General features: G+C 45.2%; 1 protein-coding gene across 1 annotated transcript; it reads left to right on the top strand.

Moving 5' to 3' along the window:
* Nucleotides 1-15104: 15104 nt before the first annotated feature.
* On the top strand, nt 15105-15884 carry LOC128416376 (PHD finger-like domain-containing protein 5A). Its single transcript, XM_053394081.1, has one exon. The coding sequence runs from the start codon at nt 15135-15137 to the stop codon at nt 15465-15467; it is 333 nt and encodes a 110-aa protein (XP_053250056.1). The 5' UTR covers nt 15105-15134; the 3' UTR covers nt 15468-15884.
* The last annotated feature ends 4970 nt before the right edge of the window (nt 15885-20854 follow it).

The following is a 20854-nucleotide window of genomic DNA, read 5'->3' as shown; positions in this document are numbered from 1 at the left end:
CAAGATCTCAGCTTGCCTTGTGGGGTGGTCGGCCCTGGTTCCCAGTTGTTCCCCCTTCTTGCGCGCTGGGCTAAGCTGCAACCAAGCAGCCCAGGTCCGTTTACTCGGAAGTAAATCCCACTGATGGTTTATTTCTAGGGAAGTATGCCTAGGATAACAGATGTGAAGCCTGACTCCCGCCCCATACTTGTTTATACTGAAGTCCCCATGCATGAGTGAAATAGAAGTTTTCTGCCAGTTATGTGTGCATAGGACTTAGAGGTGTGGTGGTGAATTCATGCCTCCACAGCCACGCCTCTTTAAAAGTTCTCTAAGAGGTACAATATAGGCAACCTGGGAACTTCCAGGTGTGATTGGATTACAATTCCTATGATCCTTGACAGTTGCTGATGCTATTGGGGGTGCTGGGAGTTGGAGTTTAACAACTTCTGGAGAGCCATAGGCTAGAATCATAGAATTGTAGAGTTGGAAGGGACCACAAGGGTCATTTAGTCCATCCGCTGCAATGCAGGAATGCTCAAACCCACCCTGAGATTAAGAATCTCATGCTCTACCAACCGAGCTGTTCCCCATTTGATTTTTATAGTTCTGTAACTATAGAACTATAGTTCTATAATGCTCTATAACCAAAATGACCTTTCTAAATTAAAAAACAAACCAATGCAAACATTATTGCTTCAATAGCAAGCCCCCTTGCATAACACCCAGTGCTTGCTCACTGTGTTGTGATATTTTGGCTGGTGATAATAAAGGGACTGTGGCAGTTTAGCCCTTAGCCATGCATACCAGTGTAGCGTACCTTTTCCTTTGCTCAGCTTATTTGACGTGCTTCTCTCTAAGAAAAGTGATCTCAGTGGGATGTATTTCAGAGATCTGGTATGACATTCACCCCAGAGCCCAAACCACAAAGCTGCAAGTCCTCAGTTTGAATCATGAACTCACTAGAATGCCTTAGGCAGGTCACTTTTTCTTAGCCTTAAGCACCCCATCTGCGAGATAAGAATAATAATATTGACCCACCTTGCAGGGCTGTTGCGAGAATTGCAGCAGCTTAATATCTGCGAAGCAACTTGCTTTTGCATTTAGAGTAAATACTAAGTATTCTTAATTATAACCACACGTAGCATTTATAATTCTGATCAGCCTGGCTCCTTGTAAGTAAATTCTACTGAGTTCAAAGGGACTTACACCAGGGTAAGTGTGCATAGAATTGCAGCTTTAGCTTTACCCAGAGCCTCCCTAGTACAAAGTGCAAATGTGACCTGGCCTCCTTGATTTCAGCAGGGCTTGTGCAAGAGGACTTCCTGATGGATTAGGGCTAAAGTTGTTGTGAGAGGAAAAGAGATTAAACATGGGGAACCACTTTACATGTGGGCGCATAGTATGCAATGATTTTATTTTGGTTTGTTGGTTTTTAAGTATGTTGTAACTCATCCAACGCCTTAAGGCTAATGCTGAATTGAAATCTAAACAGAGCAGTTGCTCTTAGGTTTCACGGAATGCAACTGAGCTATTGAGGCAGATCACAACCTTGTGCGAAATATTATAAATGCACGTTTTTCCTTCCAGCAAAGCCTGAATAATCTGTTGTATTATTATTTATTAATCCACGGCTTAAGGAGTTTCCAGCTGTCTTCCCCAGCCCCCTTTCCTCACTGTGACTAGTGCTGTTTGCCTGCCTCAAGGATTCACATTTCCTATGTTCATAATGACAGGGCTTTGTTTTAACAATCTCTCTCAGTATGGCATTACATTGCCATTTGATTTCTGATCTAGTAACCTAGTTTGCATGTTGCCAGCATTAAATTCATAAAAAATGAGATGATGGGACTCAAAGCCGCCTGGATTTAGAAGTCAAGCTTCCTGACCCAGAAACTGCACCTTCTAATTCTAAGGTTGGACTCTGATGAATATTAACTTGGGAGAAATCACCATTGAGCTCAGTGGGAGTTAATGTTCAAGTCAAGTAAGTGGCACATAGGATAAGGCGCTATCTGTGCACACCGGCAGAAGGAAACACACTCTTTGCATACTTTAAATATTTTAGTTTATTCTTTGCTGATCAGTTGGTGCTAACCCTGCAAATGGGATGTATTTCAGAATGGGTAGCTATATTAGTCTGTGACAGCAAAAAGCAATAAAAGGAGTTAAGAGACATTAAGATGATTCGATTTATTGTTGTGTGAGCTTCCATGGAGTCCATGCATCTGACGAAATGGGCTCTAGTCCATTAAAGCTACAATACATCTATTAGGCTTTGAGAGAGGAGTGGGGAATCTTTTTCAGCTTGAGGGCTGTGTTTCATTTTATTCAACTGGGGGCCACAGGCCAATGGTGAGCGGGGGCAGAGGCAAAAGTGTGCAGAGCAATGGATGTCAAGAAGGCTCAGTGCTATCCTCATATGACAGATGCAGTCTTTCGGACCCCAAATTTAGTTAGAATCATAGAATGGTAGAGTTGGAAGGGATCCTAAGGGTCTTCTACTCCAACCCCCTGCAACGCAGGAATCTCAGCTAAAGCATCCTTGACAGATGGCCATCCAACCTCTGCTTAAAAACCTCCAAGGAGGAAGGAGAGTCCACAACCTCCTGAGGGAGACACTATGCTAGGCCCGGGGGTAACCTGAGAACCACGGTCCAGGTCTGGTCCAGAATCCATAGGTTCTACTAGGAGTTAGTCCGACAGGGACAAGGCAGGAAACCAGGCAAGGACAGGTACAGGATCTCAGGCAGGGTCTGGCATACAGCAATGTCGCTCCCGCAACCTGGGGTGGGGTCCAACAGCCTTTTATCTTTTTTGGGGTAACAGACAGTCCTGATCCCCCAGCGACTCACCTCCTTGTTTCACCCGAAGGCGAGCACTCCTCCTGCGAGCACTCAGGTCTCTCCTTCTCTCAGACCTTAGTCTCTGCAGCTCGGGAGATGCCAGTGGGTTACTAGACCCAGGGGCCGCCTCAGCCTCCCCTGACCAAACCAGTAGTGGAGCAGCTGTAAGTGATTGCCCAGCTGAAGGCAACGAGGTAATCCCCGCATCTGGAACCAGGGCAGGCTCAGGCCCCTGACTCGGCCCAGTTGGGGTTTGTTGCAGGGAAACCTGTGCAGACTGGGACTCTTCAGGATCAGGCCCCAGGCTTGGTTCAGATGATGCCTGAGGCAAAGGATCCTTTGCATACTGAGACTCCTCTGGTTCCAAGTCCGAGCCCAAGTCCCAGGCCATCACAGACTGTTCCACTGCTGAATAGCTGTTACTGTCAGAAAGCTCTTCCTGATGTTTAGTCTCCTTTCTTGTAACTTGAATCCATTGGTTTGGGACCTACCTTGCAGAGCAAGAGAAAACAAGCTTGCTCCATCTTTAGATATTTGAAGATGGTCATCATTTCTTCTCTCAGTCTCCTCTTTTCCACGCTGAACATACCCAGGTCCTTCAACCATTCCTCATAAGACTTGGTTTTCAGACCCTCGATCATTTGGTCGCCCTCCTCCGCACACATTCCAGCTTGTCAGTATCCTTCTAAAATTGTGGCACCCAGAACTGGACACAGTATTCCAGGTGTTGTTTGACCAAGGCAGAATAGTACAGTGCTATGTTTCAAGCAATGCTGTGATTCAAATCTATGCGGTTCATTTTTGCAGCAGCTCTAACTGGGGGCAGGAGCAGGAGGACACTGAGCTACTGAGATAGTCTTCCTCCCACCCTTGAATACTTTTGCTACTGCTCTTGTGGCAAGGCCTTAGGGCAGCATACAGACCCTCATTCCTGGTGAGGTATTGCTGCTGAGGACCCATTGGCACATATCCTCATTGTGTGTACCCCCTGGTGATTTCAAAGATGAGTGCCATCTAATATGAGAAGACAGCTAAGGTTAAGGCATCTAAGATCTACTGTCAATCATTAACAGATATTGTTCTTAACTGAACAGCATGAGAGCTGGAATAAGGGCGCTGTCAGAGCGTTACTATTTTTAAGTGGGATTTAATCACATGCCAGAAAATTCAGGTTGCACAATAATAGTTGATGGGGTCATCTTGTGCAGAACCCCCCCCCCCAAAGATGGCGGGGGGGTTGATGGGAAAGTGTGGGGTAACACTTGCTTTGACACAATGTCATCTAACCTCCCTGCAAACAAATCAGAATAAGTGCTCCATAAACAGGTCATCTGGAAGTGCCCTAATTTGTAACAGCATCACACTGAAATGGGATTGCAAACCTATTTGTTCTTACAGGGTAACTCTGCTGCTCACCATGACACAGGAGAAACAAAGACATCTTTCCCCGCACAGCAAATTCTATGCTGGGCATTGCTACACCTGTTTATCTGCTGTCTTTTGTGGATGATACCCAAGAGCCCTGGGGAAACAATGGCAGCCGTCTCTCAAAAGAACACTGGTCCCCACCCATCACTGATTCTGCAGGCCTGACGCCAGCAGGTGGCATCCACAGGCGGCAGCCAAGGACCCACATCTGTGATGCTGCTGTCCTGAGTCCTCTTTTGGGGGGCTCCGATGAGCACCAAATAGCCACAACAGCACTTGTCCCACAATTTGGCAACCATTGTTGTTGTTTAATTTATTACCATCCCTTCTGCCTAAAATCCCAGGGCAGGTGACAACATTGAAACACAACATGACAACACAATATTAAAAACAGCTTAAAGCAACTTACAGTTGTCCCACAATGATCCACAGTGGGTCTTGCAAATCAGCCTACCTCTCCATCCCTGATTTTTTTGTCATGCATTGTCTGTTCATAGTTTCCCACCATCATTTCCAGTTGCGGCTTCCTAGTTCTCTAGACACGGAGGCAGTGTGATGCAGAAAATGATGCATGATTTTTCTATTTCAGACCTGTCTTCCCTTTCTGGGGATTATATATTCCTGTTAGTGTGCCATGACCGGTTGTGGAGTAGAGGAGAGTCTATCATCGGGAACTCTTTATTGACTGTGTTAAATGTATTTAATTTTAGCCACCTTTCTTAAAGGCAAAACATGCCGTCATCAGAGGTAGGATGGAACTGACTGATAAATGAGCGTAGGATCTGGGCAAAACTTCACTTCTGGGTGGATAGTGCCATTACAAGCTTTATTCACTAGGTGGCACTGAACTTAATTGCATTTGGGTGGATACAGGTGTTTCCTGTTCCTATTGGAAAGTGATAATAATGTTCTTGTTCCGTTTGTCTTCCACAGCAATCTTCCAACTCTGCCTAGTGGAATAGTGGCTCTGTAGATTCCCATTGTAGATTCCCTCTGCTGATTGATCCTTGAGTTGCACTAGCACAAGGGGATTTTGAAGTAATTAATCCCTGACCATTGAGTGTAGAATGGTGATAGGATCAGATGAAGTGTGAAGCTAGGTTGTTGTGTATTTAGCTTTCATCTGCTATATCATCAACTTGTTGTACATCTCTCTCTCTCTCTCTCTCTCTCTCTCTCTCTCTCTCTCTGTGTGTGTGTGTGTGTGTTTAAGATAGTGTATCTTTAGATGGGCACATTTATAAGATACTGATCCATCATCTGAGAATCTATGCAACTCCTCCCTTTCCCTAACATATATGTTGCACAATCAACAAAAAAGTCTTTGCTTACTATGTTACTGTCCATTTCTTTTTTAAAGAAGAAATTGGGTGAATCAAGGAGTTACCGTATTTTTCCCTCTATAACACGCAGATTTTTTCTCCTAAAAAGGAAGGGGAAATGTCTGTGCGTGTTATTGAGCGAATGTGTGGTCCCTGGAGCCGAAAAATCAGGCAAAAATCAAATCGCGCTTCACGGAGAAGGGAAATCTGAAAAGAGGAAGTGGCTGCTTTCCTGCATTCTGCCTCAGTGTCTTACTGCCCACCCTCCTCTGTTTCCTTGCTGTGTTTGCTGAAACGGAACAAAGAGCAGGGAAAGCCCCTCCCCTCCAGGCAAGCAGAGAGGAAAGCAGACTGTGTTCCTTCTATTTCCTCTCTGTGCTCCGGTGCTGCTGGGGGAGAGGGAGAGGGAGAGAGAGAGAGAGAGAGAGAGAGAGAGAGAGAGAGAGAGAGAGAGAGAGAAATGGCTGGGGTGGGGGGAAACGTTTGCCTTTCTTTTCTCCCTCCCGTTAAATCCCTCTCCTGCATTCTTAGCCAGCTGCTTCTCTGCACACCACCTCATGTCCCTTCTTTGTTTTTCCTTCGCTCCCCATTTAAAATGTGGTTACAAAGCATAGATCCACATGGATCCTCAGGATCTTTGCATTGGGTCACCCAAAATTCACCATCAGATCACATAGCATGTCCATGGCTACAGCCTGCACCAAAAAAATCACGCACCCACTGTTGCCTGGGGCTGCAATGGTGCAAAAATGTGGTTACAAAGCATGGATCCACAGGGATCCTCAGGATCTTTGCATTCGGTCACCCCAAATTCACCATCAGATCACATAGCATGTCCATGGCTACAGCCTGCACCAGAAAAATCACGCACCCACTGTTGCCTGGGGCTGCAATGGTGCAAAAACGTGGTTACAAAGCATGGATCCACAGGAATTCTCAGGATTTTTGCATTGGGTCACCCCAAATTCACCATCAGATCACATAGCATGTCCATGGCTACAGCCTGCACCAAAAAAATCACGCACCCACTGTTGCCTGGGGCTGCAATGGTGCAAAAACGTGGTTACAAAGCATGGATCCACAGGAATTCTCAGGATTTTTGCATTGGGTCACCCCAAATTCACCATCAGATCACATGTCTGTGGCCACAGCATGAAGCACAAAAATGATACATCCACTGTTTCATTCAGAATGTTTTTTCCCTTGTTTTCCTCCTCTAAAAACGATGTGCGTGTTATGGTCAGGTGCGTGTTATAGAGCGAAAAATACGGTATTAGATCCTCAGGACCCTTATTGGTTTTCTGTGAGCCATTACATCAGGTAATAAAAAACCCAATCTACTAACTGTGTACCTGGAGAAAAGAACACCTTACATAGAGTCTCTCTTGAACTGTATTTGAGAAACATGCTGTTTCACACAAGAACCTGCCTTGAGCAACAGAAGGAAAGACACCCCCCCCCGGTGAATGACGTTGCTTCTCAACCCAACTGCCTGTCCCTTTTCATTTCATAATTTCCCATGATCGTGCAGAAAGCCAACACAACTGTGAGTCATGGGGAGCAAAGGAGTCACAAAGAAACCCAATTCCACTCTTATTATCACTGCCTGTGCACCCAGAGTTATTACATTGCCTGCCCCTGTGATATCGGTCTGTAGCTCTGTAGCCCAGAGACAGCACACACCCGGCCAGGAACAGGTTAAAGCCCTGTCATCACCAGTTATAAGACGATCAGGTTGCAGGTGATGAAAATGGCCTCCAATTCAGACCCTGGAAAGCTGCTGCCAGATCAAGGGGACAATGCTGAGGTGTCGGGATGCCATATAAGGTGGAATCCTATGTTCTCTACTAATCACTGCAGAAAGGAGAAGCTTTTGTTCAATAACATTTCTGGGCTGGATTCAACTAAATAGTTGTACTAGTAGAAATAATAAGTCCTGCTAGCGCAACAAGGTTTCCCCCCATCCTCCCCCATTTGCCTCTTAAATTGGCTGATGGGGGGAATTAGGAGAACTCCCCAAACTATGGTGGAATCTATACACGTAAAAAATGCTGTGAAAATGCTTTTTTTAAAAACGTTTTGAAAAATGCATTGAATTTGGCATGACTCATCTAGTGTCACATTTGTATATTGCACTTTACAACACATTTAAAACATTTTATTTGCAGCTGTGTAGAATCATAGAATCATAGAGTTGGAAGAGACCACAAGGGCCATCGAGTCCAACCCCCTGCCAAGCAGGAAACACCATCAGAGCACTCCTGACATATGGTTGTCAAGCCTCTGCTTAAAGACCTCCAAAGAAGGAGACTCCACCACACTCCTTGGCAGCAAATTCCACTGTCAAACAGCTCTTACTGTCAGGAAGTTCTTCCTAATGTTTAGGTGGAATCTTCTTTCTTGTAGTTTGGATCCATTGCTCCGTGTCCGCTTCTCTGGAGCAGCAGAAAACAACCTTTCTCCCTCCTCTATGTGACATCCTTTTATATATTTGAACATGGCTATCATATCACCCCTTAACCTCCTCTTCTCCAGGCTAAACATGCCCAGCTCCCTTAGCCGTTCCTCATAAGGCATTGTTTCCAGGCCTTTGACCATTTTGGTTGCCCTCCTCTGGACACGTTCCAGTTTGTCAGTGTCCTTCTTGAACTGTGGTGCCCAAAACTGGACACAGTACTCCAGGTGAGGTCTGACCAGAGCAGAATACAGTGGCACTATTACTTCCCTTGATCTAGATGCTATACTCCTATTGATGCAGCCCAGAATTGCATTGGCTTTTTTAGCTGCCGCGTCACACTGTTGGCTCATGTCAAGTTTGTGGTCAACCAAGACTCCTAGATCCTTTTCACATATACTGCTCTCAAGCCAGGTGTCACCCATCTTGTATTTGTGCCTCTCATTTTTTTTGCCCAAGTGCAATACTTTACATTTCTCCCTGTTAAAATTCATCTTGTTTGTTTTGGCCCAGTTCTCTAATCTGTCAAGGTCATTTTGAAGTGTGATCCTGTCCTCTGGGGTGTTAGCCACCCCTCCCAGTTTGGTGTCTGCAAATTTGATCAGGATGCCCTTGAGTCCATCATCCAAGTCGTTGATAAAGATGTTGAATAAGACCAGGCCCAAGACAGAACCCTGTGGCACCCCACTAGTCACTCTTCTCCAGGATGAAGAGGAACCATTGATGAGCACCCTTTGGGTTCGGTCAGTCAGCCAGTTACAAGTCCACTGAGTGGTAGCAAAGTCAAGACCGCATTTTACCAGCTTCTTTACAAGAATATCATGGGGCACCTTGTCAAATGCCTTGCTGAAATCAAGGTAGGCTACATCCACTGCGTTCCCTTCATCTACCAGGCTTGTAATTCTGTCAAAAAACGAGATCAGGTTAGTCTGACATGACTTATTTTTCAGAAATCCATGCTGACTATTGGTGATCACAGCATTCCTTTCTAGGTGCTCACAGACTGTTTGCTTAATGATCTGCTCCAGAATCTTCCCTGGTATTGATGTCAGACTGACTGGGCGATAATTATTTGGGTCCTCTCTTTCCCCCTTTTTTAGTGTAGCTGAGTCCTATATGCAGGGAGAGGAAAGGAGAACGGAGAGTATTACCTTTATATTGTAAACCACTCTGTGGTCCTCAGATGAAGGGCGGTATAAAATTTTAAATAATAATTCCATAAGGCAAGCAGAAATGCTTGCACTTGACAGAACGACCATAACAGTCCAACACTGAATTCCTCATGTCTGCAGCTCCCCGCCAAGCCGTCCCGCATGTATAATTGTTGAATTTCCTCCTGCATTTCCTGGGTCTGTAAATGGAATGAAAAAGGCTACCTTAGGTGTGCATTTGAGGTGGAAATTAATATCCACTGCTCTCTGCCCCCACACTAACAACATTCACAAGTATGGCCCTTCAAGTCAAAAAGTTATTCACTGGGAAAACAACAGCAGATAAAAATGTATTTATTAGACTGGTTAGTCACTTGTTACTCAACAGTCTTCAAGTGACATGCAACATATTAAAAGCATAATTATAAATACATAATACCATAAAAACAGACCAAGCAAGCCCCATAACAGCTGCTGGAAGCTTGCCAGCACACTAATAACAAAACAACATAATCTCTGTCTATCAAATGCTTGGGAAAAGCCTTTTGCCATGGGTGGACTTTGGTCGTCTTTGGTAATATTGCACCCTGAGCGAAGCCAAGATTTGGCACTCCCAAATGGATCTTCTCAATCATGGATCTTCTCAATTTTGTGCCCCTTCAGCATAGCGCTTTGTGTAGGGGAACTGCTCTAAATCTGACACTGCTTTATCTGGAATTGAAAAGATGTCAACAAAGGTACCAGGCAACCCTGCTAGGGAGTGCATCCTGTAGCTGAAAAGGCCGTCTCCCTCATCACTACCCTTTGAGCATCCCTCTGCGAAAGGAGCTGGAGAAGGGCCTCCAAAGAAGGTCTAATGGTGCACGTCAATTCATAGTGTGACCCAGAAGATGCTGGGGTCCTGAGTGTTGAAGAGCATTATAGTTCAAATCCAGCATTTTGAGTTGGATTCAGAAGCATAATCAGCAGCCACTGTAGTTGTAACAGAACTGGTGCTATCTTATATGATGCCTGTCATTCATTGAATATCCACATTCTGCACTAATTGAAACTTCCAAACCGTTTTCAAAGGCAGCCCAGTGTAAAAGGCATTGCAATAGCACAATCCTGAGGTTTCCAAAGCATATATTACGGTATCCTCTGGCCTGCCCCACTACTGGCAGTGTGGCTTTTGGGAGGTTTCCCATAAGGCAATGTGGCTCTCAGGCTAGAAAGCTCCCCCATCCCTGATGCATGTGAATTCTGATGCAGTTTGGTTGCATACAGGACAGAACAACATGCCCGTTTAACATCTTCAATGTGTAAGCAGAGCAGCGTATCACTGGAATCAGCTCTCTGAGGATACTCTCACCAAGCAAAGATAACCATCAACAAATATTCGCACATACCCTGCTACACTATGAATCAATAAACAGCAGAGTTTGGCTGAAAAGCCAGCCCCTCAAGGGAAACAAAAGTTGCCCTAATTGGCTCCAGGAGGCATGACTCAGCTCCCAAGATTGTACCTACTGCTGTCGCTACTGCAAAAACACTGCTAAAACAGCAGAGAATGTTCAGTGTTGGGACTTGAACATAGCTTTTCTTTGCACAAGGAAGGAACTAAGAATGGGCTGGTCCTTGTGACTCTTTCTTAATCATTTTCTGGGATGCTTCCAATGTATAACTTTTGGCAATATGAGAAACATGAGTAACCAGAATGCTCTTTATGGAATGAGCAGAAAGTCTTATAAGAAAGCATCCCTGTAACATAGCCACACTACTAAATAGGAAACTAAATAGCTCAGCTGGTAGAACATGAGTCTCTTAATCTCAAGGTCACTGGTGCAAGCCCCATGTTGACCAGAAAGATTCCTGCATTACAGGGGGTTGAACTAGATAATGCTTTTGGTCTTTTCCAACTCTAAAATTCTATGATTCTACTATTACTGCTAATGATTTTTAAATGTTCAAGCTGCTTCCATTAATTATATCAGTAATACTTGTTGTAACAATGCTGTAAGGTCAATATAATTATCCCTGTATTGAAGATGGGACATTGAGGCTGAGATAGTGACATGCCTGAAGCTACAATCTTAAAAGATGCTGGATTTGATCCATACTAAGTTAAGTCACAAACACTTTAGTCCTATTGAAATCAATGGGGTCATGACCAGGGTATGCATCCAGCACAAAATCTGCTGAGTGGGAGCTATGGTTGGGGGCGGGGGGAGGAGACCACAGCAATCCCAGGACAGTGTGTATGGCCAGGTGAAAATGAGGCCCTAATCCTTTAATTGTTTGTTTGCTTATAGCATTTTTATCCTACCCTTCAGGGGGGGGGAATGAAAACAAAGCTCTGCAAATTTCTTACGAATACAGTGGTACCTTGGGTTAAGTATTTAATTCATTCCGGAGGTCTGTACTTAACCTGAAACTGTTCTTAACCTGAAGCACCACTTTAGCTAATGGGGCCTCCTGCTGCCGCCGGAGCACTATTTCTGTTCTCATCCTGAAGCAAAATTCTTAACCTGAAGCACTATTTCTGGGTTAGTGGAGTCTGTAACCTGAAGTGTAGGTAACCTGAAGCGTATGTAACCCGAGGTACCACTATACAGTCATACTTTGGAAGCCAAATGCCTTGAGAGTTGAATGTTTTGGCTCCTGAACGCCGCAAACCTGGAAGTGAGTATTCTGGTTTGCGAACGTTATTTGGAAGTCGAACATCCGACTTGGCTTCCACGGCTTCTGATTGCAATTCAGGAAGCTCCTGCAGCTAATCGGAAGCCGCACCTTGGTTGCTGAACGTTTTCAGAAGTTGAACGGACTTCTGGAATGGATTCCGTTTGACAACCAAGGTACGACTGTATTGATGAACGCATCCCTGCAACAATCTACAATACACCACAGAAAAGGAAAAGGGATTTGGAGGGAGGAGGAAATAAAAACCCAACTCAAGCTCTTGTTAAATTACATTCAGAATTCTTATAATGATCAGCCAGAACTGCAAGATTTAAAGGAGAAAAGGGAGCCAAAAGTTTCTGGCCTTTCATCAGAGCTGACAGAGAGTCCCTGCATTGCCATTTCTCTCTCCTAATAGCCTGGTGGAATAGTTGATGATAGATGAGGGAGGAGCCTGATGGGTGTGCAGTTTGTTCCGCAAGCTCAGATTCACTCTTTGACACATTAAAGGTGCAGAAACCCTGTCCTCGTTTTCAACTGGCCATCCTGATTCTGATGGCTGCTTTGAGAACCCCTCTGCCGCCCCCCCCAAAAAAAAGGTATGAAGGGAAGAGCACTTAGAAGCTACTAGATCAAGAACAAATGTCTGGTTTTAGCACAAAGAGGACCAGACAGTGGTGCTTAAGCCAAGCAACATTATTGCATACACCCAGGTGGAATGTACAGGCTCACGTGGCTGAGTGTGAGGCAGCTGTAATGAGAGAGTGGCCAGACTGGTTTGTACAAGTCGACAGAGATGTTCATTTCCTGGGCAGCTCTGATTGACACAACACAATAATGTGGGTCTTTTGATAAGGTTGGTTTCATGAAGATCAAAGGAGCACAGTTCACAAAAGAGGGTGCAGTGGGTAAGATGCAATTTCTTATAGCTGCCAGGAGGACTGGGCTTTGTAAGGTGGAGGTACAGTGGTACCTCGGGTTAAGTACTTAATTCATCCCAGAGGTCCGTTCTTAACCTGAAACTGTTCTTAACCTGAAGCACCACTTTAGTTAATGGGGTCTCCTGCTGCTGCCATGCCGCCGGAGCACAATTGCTGTTCTCATCCTGAAGCAAAGTTCATAACCTGAAGCACTATTTCTGGGTTAGTGGAGTCTGTAACCTGAAGCTTATGTAACCTGAAGCATATGTAACCCGGGGTACCACTGTAACAGTGTTGCTGTTTTTACCTTGAAACCAAAGTTGCAATATTTTGTGCTTTCCTGAACTATGCTTTATAAAATCTTCATTTAAGCTACTTTATACATTTTTTTCCTGCCAGCCCAGAAAAAAAAGTACAAAAGCACATGTGGATTGTCACATGTCACAATCACAAAAGTGTTTACTGTATGTTACAGCTTTGAGTTTTGTGGTTTTGTTTTTTGTTTTTAACAACCAAACAGGAAATAAGTTTTATGGAATAAATAAATGTCTACATGGCATGCATCTACGATATATTTTGGAAAACGGTTTATCCATTTTCTGTGCTTTCAAATGCCTCTTGTGACATTGATACCAAACTCGTTACAGAGGTTTCCTGAGGTGGAGTGAGGGGTGGCGCTGTGGGTTAAACCACAGAGCCTAGTACTGCCGATCAGAAGGTCGGTGGTTCGAATCCCCATGACGGGGTGAGCTCCCGTTGCTTGGTCCCTGCTCCTGCCAACCTAGCAGTTTGAAAGCACGTCAAAGTGCAAGTAGATAAATAGGTACCGCTCTGGCGGGAAGGTAAACGGCGTTTCCGTGCACTGCTCTGGTTTGCCAGAAGCGGCTTAGTCATGCTGGCCACATGACCCGGAAGCTGTACGCCGGCTCCCTTGGCCAATAAAGCGAGATGAGCGCCGCAACCCCAGAGTCGGTCACGACTGGACCTAATGTTCAGGGGTCCCTTTACCTTTACCTTTAACCTTTTAAAATCAGATGGTGGACCAAAATGTGACTTTGGCATGACTTCATCTGTCTTTTGGCATAGGTTTGGCTCCTTCTTGAGATATCGGAGTCAAACTCAGCACAAGGGTTCCCAAGGTGGGGGTCTTCATTGATGTTTGGTTACCAAGCATGGTTTTGAATCAAGATGGTGGACCCAAATGTGACTTTGGTGTGACTTTACCCAATTTTTGGTGTACCTGGTTCAAACTCACCAATTACAGTGGTACCTCTGGTTACAAACTTAATTTGTTCCGGAGGTCCATTCTGAAGCTGAAACTGTTCTTATCCTGAGGTGCGCTTTTGCTAATGGGGCCTCCAGCTGCACGCGTGCCAGAGGTGCGTGATTTCTGTTCGCATCCTGGGGCAAAGTTTGCAACCAGGAGCAGCTACTTCCGGGTTAGCGGAGCATGTAACCTGAAGCATTTGTAACCAGAAGCATTTGTAACCAGAGATACCACTGTACACTATCTGTTTAAAAATCACAGTATTTTTTTGCTTTCTAAAAATTCCCAGGCCAAGTACTCCCCAATAATATGTTTTGAAGCCACATTTCTCAATCTATGTACATGTAGGAAAATATCCACTGGTTCAATAACCATGGGTAGAAATCTGTGTGTGGACTTCAGGGTTTCTTTAATTATTCCTTACTTTATTATTACATTTATATTTCACCTTTCCTTCCAGGAGGTCAAGTTGGCATACACAATTCTCTCTTCCCACCTCCATTTTATCTTCACACCAATGCTTTGATACTCGGGTCTCAAATTTCAGCGGCACTCTGTGCAACACCAAAATTCAGCACCCCCCCATACTCCATTCTAAATAGTAGTTGCAGCGCCTCCTGCAGTGCCACCGAGGCTCCGTGTCCCGTGTGACTGAACTGCTTGCACTCCCCTAAATCCGCCTCTGTCTCTGAGGTAGGTTAGGGCAAAAGACAATGACTGGGCCAAGGTCACTCAGTTTCATGGCGGAGTGGAAATCTGAATGCTGGTCTCCAAGCTGGTAGTCCAGTACCCTTCTCTTTATGACAGTGGCTTCCATGTAGGGAGAAAGTGCTGTTATGATTGAATCCTGCTTGTTGGTTTTCCACAGGCATCTGGTTGGCCATGGTGAGAACAGGATGCTGAACTAGATGGGCCATTGGCCTGATCCAGCAAGCTCTTCTTGTGTGCTTAACCTAACTGAACTGGTACTGTAAGTTGCAGAGGGAGGAATTCCAGCACTGCAGGAAGCATCAGAAAGCCATTCCATGCATTTTTTTAAAGAGGCAAACAATCTCAACTAAACACTGCAAAGAGTAATGACAGCGGCGCGAGGCGAAGGGTTTCAGGGATGGCCAAGCACCACCTGTATTTGATCTTCTGCCGCAAGCAGGCGGGCATGGCTATTGGACGACTATGTGAAAAGTGTGATAGCAAGTGTGTTATTTGTGACTCTTATGTGCGGCCCTGCACACTGGTGTGCATATGTGATGAGTGCAACTATGGGTCTTATAAAGGGCACTGTGTAATATGTGGAGGTCCTGGTGTCTCTGATGCATACTACTGTAAAGAATGCACCATCCAGGAGAAAGATCGAGATGGCTGTCCCAAGATTGGCAATCTGGGCAGCTCAAAAACAGATCTCTTCTATGAGCGAAAGAAGTATGGCTTTAAGAAAAGGTGATCCCATCTCCATCATGGTACATTTGCTGGAGACTGCAAGGATTCTTTTTAAAACAAGGACTACCATCTTACTGGAAAGCAGCTCATTTGTTCTTAGTCCTTAAAATTTGTTGCAGAAACTAGTGTGTAAAACTAAATTTGGAGGTTGCTGTCTTCCCTGCCATTCCTCAGTGGTCCCTAATGTTATCAAGGGAGTTGAGCATTTTTATTGCATCTGTGTCTCAGAGGAAGGAGATTTACATTTCAGCCCCTGTGACTTCCAATCTACCCCTTTATAGATAAGCAACCTAAATTTCTGTTGACTGAATCCTTTCACTTAGTGTTATGACCATGCCTATATTTTCTCTGAAGTAAGCCAAGCCACAGCATCTTTGTGAATTATGCATCAATAAAGTTTTATAGCAGTCTTCTTAAAAACAAACAAACAAACACACTAAACACTGCAAATCCACTATGGATAATTGCTCTTTTTCACTTGCTCACATGAAGAGGCTCATTTCACTCTTGACAGTAGCTGTGTTCTCTGAGCATGTTACTAAGGGATGTGTGCTGGTGCATAAATCAAATGTAAAACTGCCCTGGACCAGCCAGGGGAGTAGGTGACCTCAAGCCACCCCTGCTCATCAGGGCTATAAATCCACTCCAGGACGAGAGACGCCTCGCTTCAGGTGTTTTCGAGGTGAAGGTTCTCAAGGTGAGACGTTTCCTTCGGTCTCTTGGCAAAGAGTCAGGACATATTTCTGCCAGTTTGACTAATCCTTCATCTCACATGGATGTCTGCGGCCAAGATCAAGACAGGTGACACTCAGGATAAAGGAAAGGAAGATGGGCGAGTGAGGAAACATTGGTGGGTGATGATGACTGCATGCTCCGCAGCCTGTACACAAGTGGTGAACAGTGGAAGTTGGAATGCGATCTTGTAAACACTGCAAAGACTGAACAAAGGAAGATAATAATCTACTCTCCCAGCATACCAGGTCTGAGACAACAAGGTTTATGAAGGAGTACACATGTGAAATGGATTTTATATTTATAAGTGAGGAGGAAATAATGGCTTGCTGTAAAAATGGTCAACAAGTAAAGGATGAAATGCATATTAAAGAAGCAATGATGTGGCTACAGGAGAAATTGATGGACATATGTTTGCAACAGGAGCAGGAAATCTAATTTTTTTAAAGAAATAGTATTAAAGTAATTTAGTTTGGTTTGTAACAATTTGGAAAACTAATAAAAATAATTTGAAAAAAAGATATGATTACATGCTAAAACAGTTACATTGGTGATAATAATAATACTTTGCATTTATATAGCACGGGGTTGAGAAGCCAGTGACCATCTAGAGATTGACTACGAATTCCATCATCCCCTGTCATTGGCCAAGCTGGCTATGGTTGATGGGAGATGTAGTCCAATAGCCTCTGATGAGCCAAAGTTCCCCCACCCTGATATAGCACCTGGGTCCAAGTGGTGGAATGACTTTTATGTGAATGGGATATTTCCCCCTGAAGTCTACATGCTGTGTCTGGAGGGGGGTTTAAAAAAAAGAAGTGACGGGAGGGGGATTTTGAGAAGGGGGGGGGTAGCGTCCCACAGTTTGCCAGAACTTGTGTTTCACCTGTCTAGAAGTCTTTGACAATTCTGGCCCCCAATTCTCTAAGGGTGGAATGATTCAACGAGGGAGGAGGAACACATTTGGCATGCCAACCTTTCTCTTGTTCCTGCCAGGTTGGGCAAGAAGACAGGAAGGCTATTTAAGTTGGGCAGAAGTAAAGCCTATAGGTGATGTGAAGGACACACGCCTTAGAAAAAGGACAGAGCAACAGCATCAGATTTTCATTCTTGCGATCTCTGGGCCATCTAGCCCGACACAGAGTGTTGTGCAAAATGCCCCGCACGTCATTCTCAAGCAAGTGACTGAGATCTAGGACAGTTAAGGAGACATGGGCATAATTACTGGAAGGAATAGGAGTGGCGGCTTTCTAAAAAGAGCTTGGCACATATTGTCTCCCTCTGCCCCCAGGGTGCATGTGGCATGCTGTATTGTCTTTCAGACTGGCTGGTTATGTGAAAGCTCCTATACCATCAACATCCTGTGCATGGGATATTGGACAAGGGTTTAGATAGAAGATTCAGATTCCAGTGGTGCTTCAGATATTCTCTGCAGAAAACTCCATGGACTTAAGACCTGTAAGAGTGGCTAAGGATTTCTGTGAATTCTCAGCATCCTCTATAAACGGGAATCCCCAGAATTATTTCATGAAAGCTGTGTCAATTAAAATAGTATAGGAACCACAAAGGCTTTAGTGTAGGTGTGTCCATAAAGCCAAGAATTAGGTCAGGGATGGGGAACCTGTGGCTGGCTCTTCAGATTTTTTTTTTTGGATTTGAAAGTAGGCTTAAAAGAAAGAGCTTAGCCTTGCTACCACCTTCCCAAATCTCCCTCCTGACACAGCAAGCAAGCTTCAGAAAAAAGCTTCCAATCCTGCAAAGAGCACTCAGCTACTTAGACCCAAGTGCTGTATCAAGGATGTGAAACTTTTAAACCTCCAGATATTCATAGAACCATAGAGTTGGATGGGATTCTGGGGTCATGGACTACATCTCCCATCAGCCCCAGGCAGTGCGGTCAGTAGTCAGGGATGAAGGGGATTACAGTCCAACATTATCTACAGGAGGTGTGAGTAACCATTAGACACTCCAGATGTTGCTGAACCACAATTCCCATCAATCCTGGCCATTGACCCTGCTTGCTAGGACTGGTTGGAGTTCAGCAACATCTGGAGGGCCAAAGGTTTCCCAGGTCTCATCTAGAGGGCCCCAGGTTCCCTGAACCAGGTATTTTATGTAGAGATTATCACCAGATCTTAGATTTTAGAGATTATTAGATTAAGCAGCCAATTGCTTTTGTTAAATATACAGTGGTACCTCAGGTTAAGTACTTAATTCGTTCCGGAGGTCTGTACTTAACCTGAAACTGTTCTTAACCTGAAGCACCACTTTAGCTAATGGGGCCTCCCGCTGCTGCCGCGCCACCGGAGCACGATTTCTGTTCTCATCCTGAAGCAAAGTTCTTAACCTGAAGCACTATTTCTGGGTTAGTGGAGGCTGTAACCTGAAGCCTATGTAACCTGAAGCATATGTAACCTGAGGTACCACTGTATAACTAAATAAAATAGGTGCAATCGCTTAGATTTCTCAGGTTGGAGAGTTTCTTTGTGGGCGTGAGACGTGCACTGCCTTCCTGATTGCTTAGGGCCACACATGTGACCAGACCAGGAATCACCACCCTTGCTCTAGTTTGGTTTTGCTTTCCCTCAGCCATGTTTTCTCCCCAACAACATGATCTGGTTGGGGATACCCAAGGAAGGAGAAATCACAGATGGGGGTGTGTGTGTGTGACAAAGAAGCAACAGCCCATGGAAACAGTGGCTGTGAAAAGTGCCACTGTTTGAGGGACTAATCCCTCTTGCTCTCTTGAAAACAGGGGTTGCTAACCTGTGGCTTCTCAGATGCTGTTGGACTCAGTCAACATGGCCAATGGTCAAGTGTGATTGGAGAGTTGCAGTTGAGCAGCATCTGGAGGCAGTAGAGGCTGATGTACTGGGGGAAATGGGGCAATGCCCCGCCAACCTCAATCTCTCCTCAGCCAGCCCTCACCTCCCTGCTGTCTAACTTACAACCAGTGCAAGAGATACAACTATCTGCCAGCTTCCTCCTCCTCATTCTCAAAGTTTGCCCATGTACAACACAGCTGGGAAGAAGATGGGGACAAAACTATAATTCCTTGGCTCTGCCTATCACTGGCTCTGGTCTCACCTACAGTTGCCTCTGGCACTGGCTTTCTACCCTACCAATCCCTATGGGCACCATTCTCCAGTGTCTGGAGGGCCACCCCTGCCTTAAAATACACAGCTAAGAGGCTAGGTGCAATTGTACTTAAATAATTGTTTTCCATTTTAACGCTGACTATATCCAACAGCAAGTCTTTGAACCTTACCTCCCTGTCCCAAGCTTAGGTAAAGGGACCCCTGACCATTAGGTCCAGTCGTGGCCGACTCTGGGGTTGTGGCGCTCATCTCGCTTTATTGGCCGAGGGAGCCGGTGTACAGTTTCTGGGTCATGTGGCCAGCATGACTAAGCCGCTTCTGGTGCACAGAAATGCCGTTTACCTTCCCGCCGGAGCGGTCCCTATTTATCTACTTGCACTTTGACGTGCTTTCGAACTGCTAGGTTGGCAGGAGCAGGGACCGAGCAATGGGAGCTCACCCCGTCGCGGGGATTTGAACCGCCGACCTTCTGATCAGCAAGTCCTAGGCTCTGTGGTTTAACCCACAGCGCCACCTGCATCCCAACCTTACCTGAAACAACACCTCTGGAAATAAAGAAGTGTGGCCCTTTCAGGTCCCAGGGAAGGCCTGTAGCTCAGTGGTAGAGCATTGACTTTGCATGAAGAAGTTCCCAGGTTCAAGTCCCACCATCTCCAGGTGGGGCTTTGAGAGGACCCTGTCCGACACCCTGCCAGGAGAGCTGCTGCCAGTCAAAATATTGAGCTACATAGATCAGTGTTGTGGCTCAGTATAAGGCATCTTCTTGTGTTCCCATGTTCCTAAACGACTCGTTGGGGTTATGTCCTGGTTTGCTTTCAGAGAGCATCCAGACAGCTGCTCAGGGACCTTGGGAAGGGATGTGGTATATAAATCAAATGAATGAATGAATGGACACTCCCAATCCCTTGCATTTGAACGTATATATGCCTGTGCCAGCAGGGCATTCTCATTTCATGTACATTTTCAGCACCGGCATGTTGTTTCGAAAGAACCTGCTGAGAGGCAGCTTGAAGCCATCCATTTCTGATACTGAGTCGAGAAGAAATCAAGGCAGGCACCTGTCTGCTTCAAAGCAGCCCAGAGGCGTCTTCCGTTCCTCTTCCACACGGCATCCGAGTGAGTGCATTGGAATGAAAGTAAATGAGGTCTGAATAAGATTAATAGGGATTTAAATGAACTGTGCCCACCAGGATTTTTTTGGTCATGAGCTACTTATTACTGGGCCTCAGGGGATTGTTCCACCAGCGCAGGAGTCCCACAAAGGCACATTGTTAACATAATCACTTTCACTCGAAGGGACAATAAATGTAGCTAGGTCATAATGAAGAGCGGCTGATTTGCAGTGATGTGTTGCAAAGGGAGGGTGGGGAAGGAGGAAAAAGAAGGGGGAAACCCACCCCCACCCTACAATATGCAAATATGTTTTCTGTTAACACAACACAACCTACCTGCATATTACTGAGAGGGAGAAAATGGGAGTCCTGGAGAGAGAATTTGCTGCAGGAATCTGGGGCATTATCCTCTGGGAACCTCCCAAGTAGGCCTGGTGAAAATGAGTTGG

Source organism: Podarcis raffonei, chromosome 6, assembly GCF_027172205.1.
Source record: "Podarcis raffonei isolate rPodRaf1 chromosome 6, rPodRaf1.pri, whole genome shotgun sequence".
Taxonomy (NCBI): Eukaryota; Metazoa; Chordata; class Lepidosauria; order Squamata; family Lacertidae; genus Podarcis; species Podarcis raffonei.
This window is presented reverse-complemented; position numbering and strand designations above follow the sequence as displayed.

What these genes read in the sequence shown, in the direction of transcription:
- LOC128416376 (XM_053394081.1), top strand. Translation starts at nt 15,135, where the DNA reads ATGGCCAAGCACCACCTGTATTTGATCTTCTGCCGCAAGCAGGCGGGC.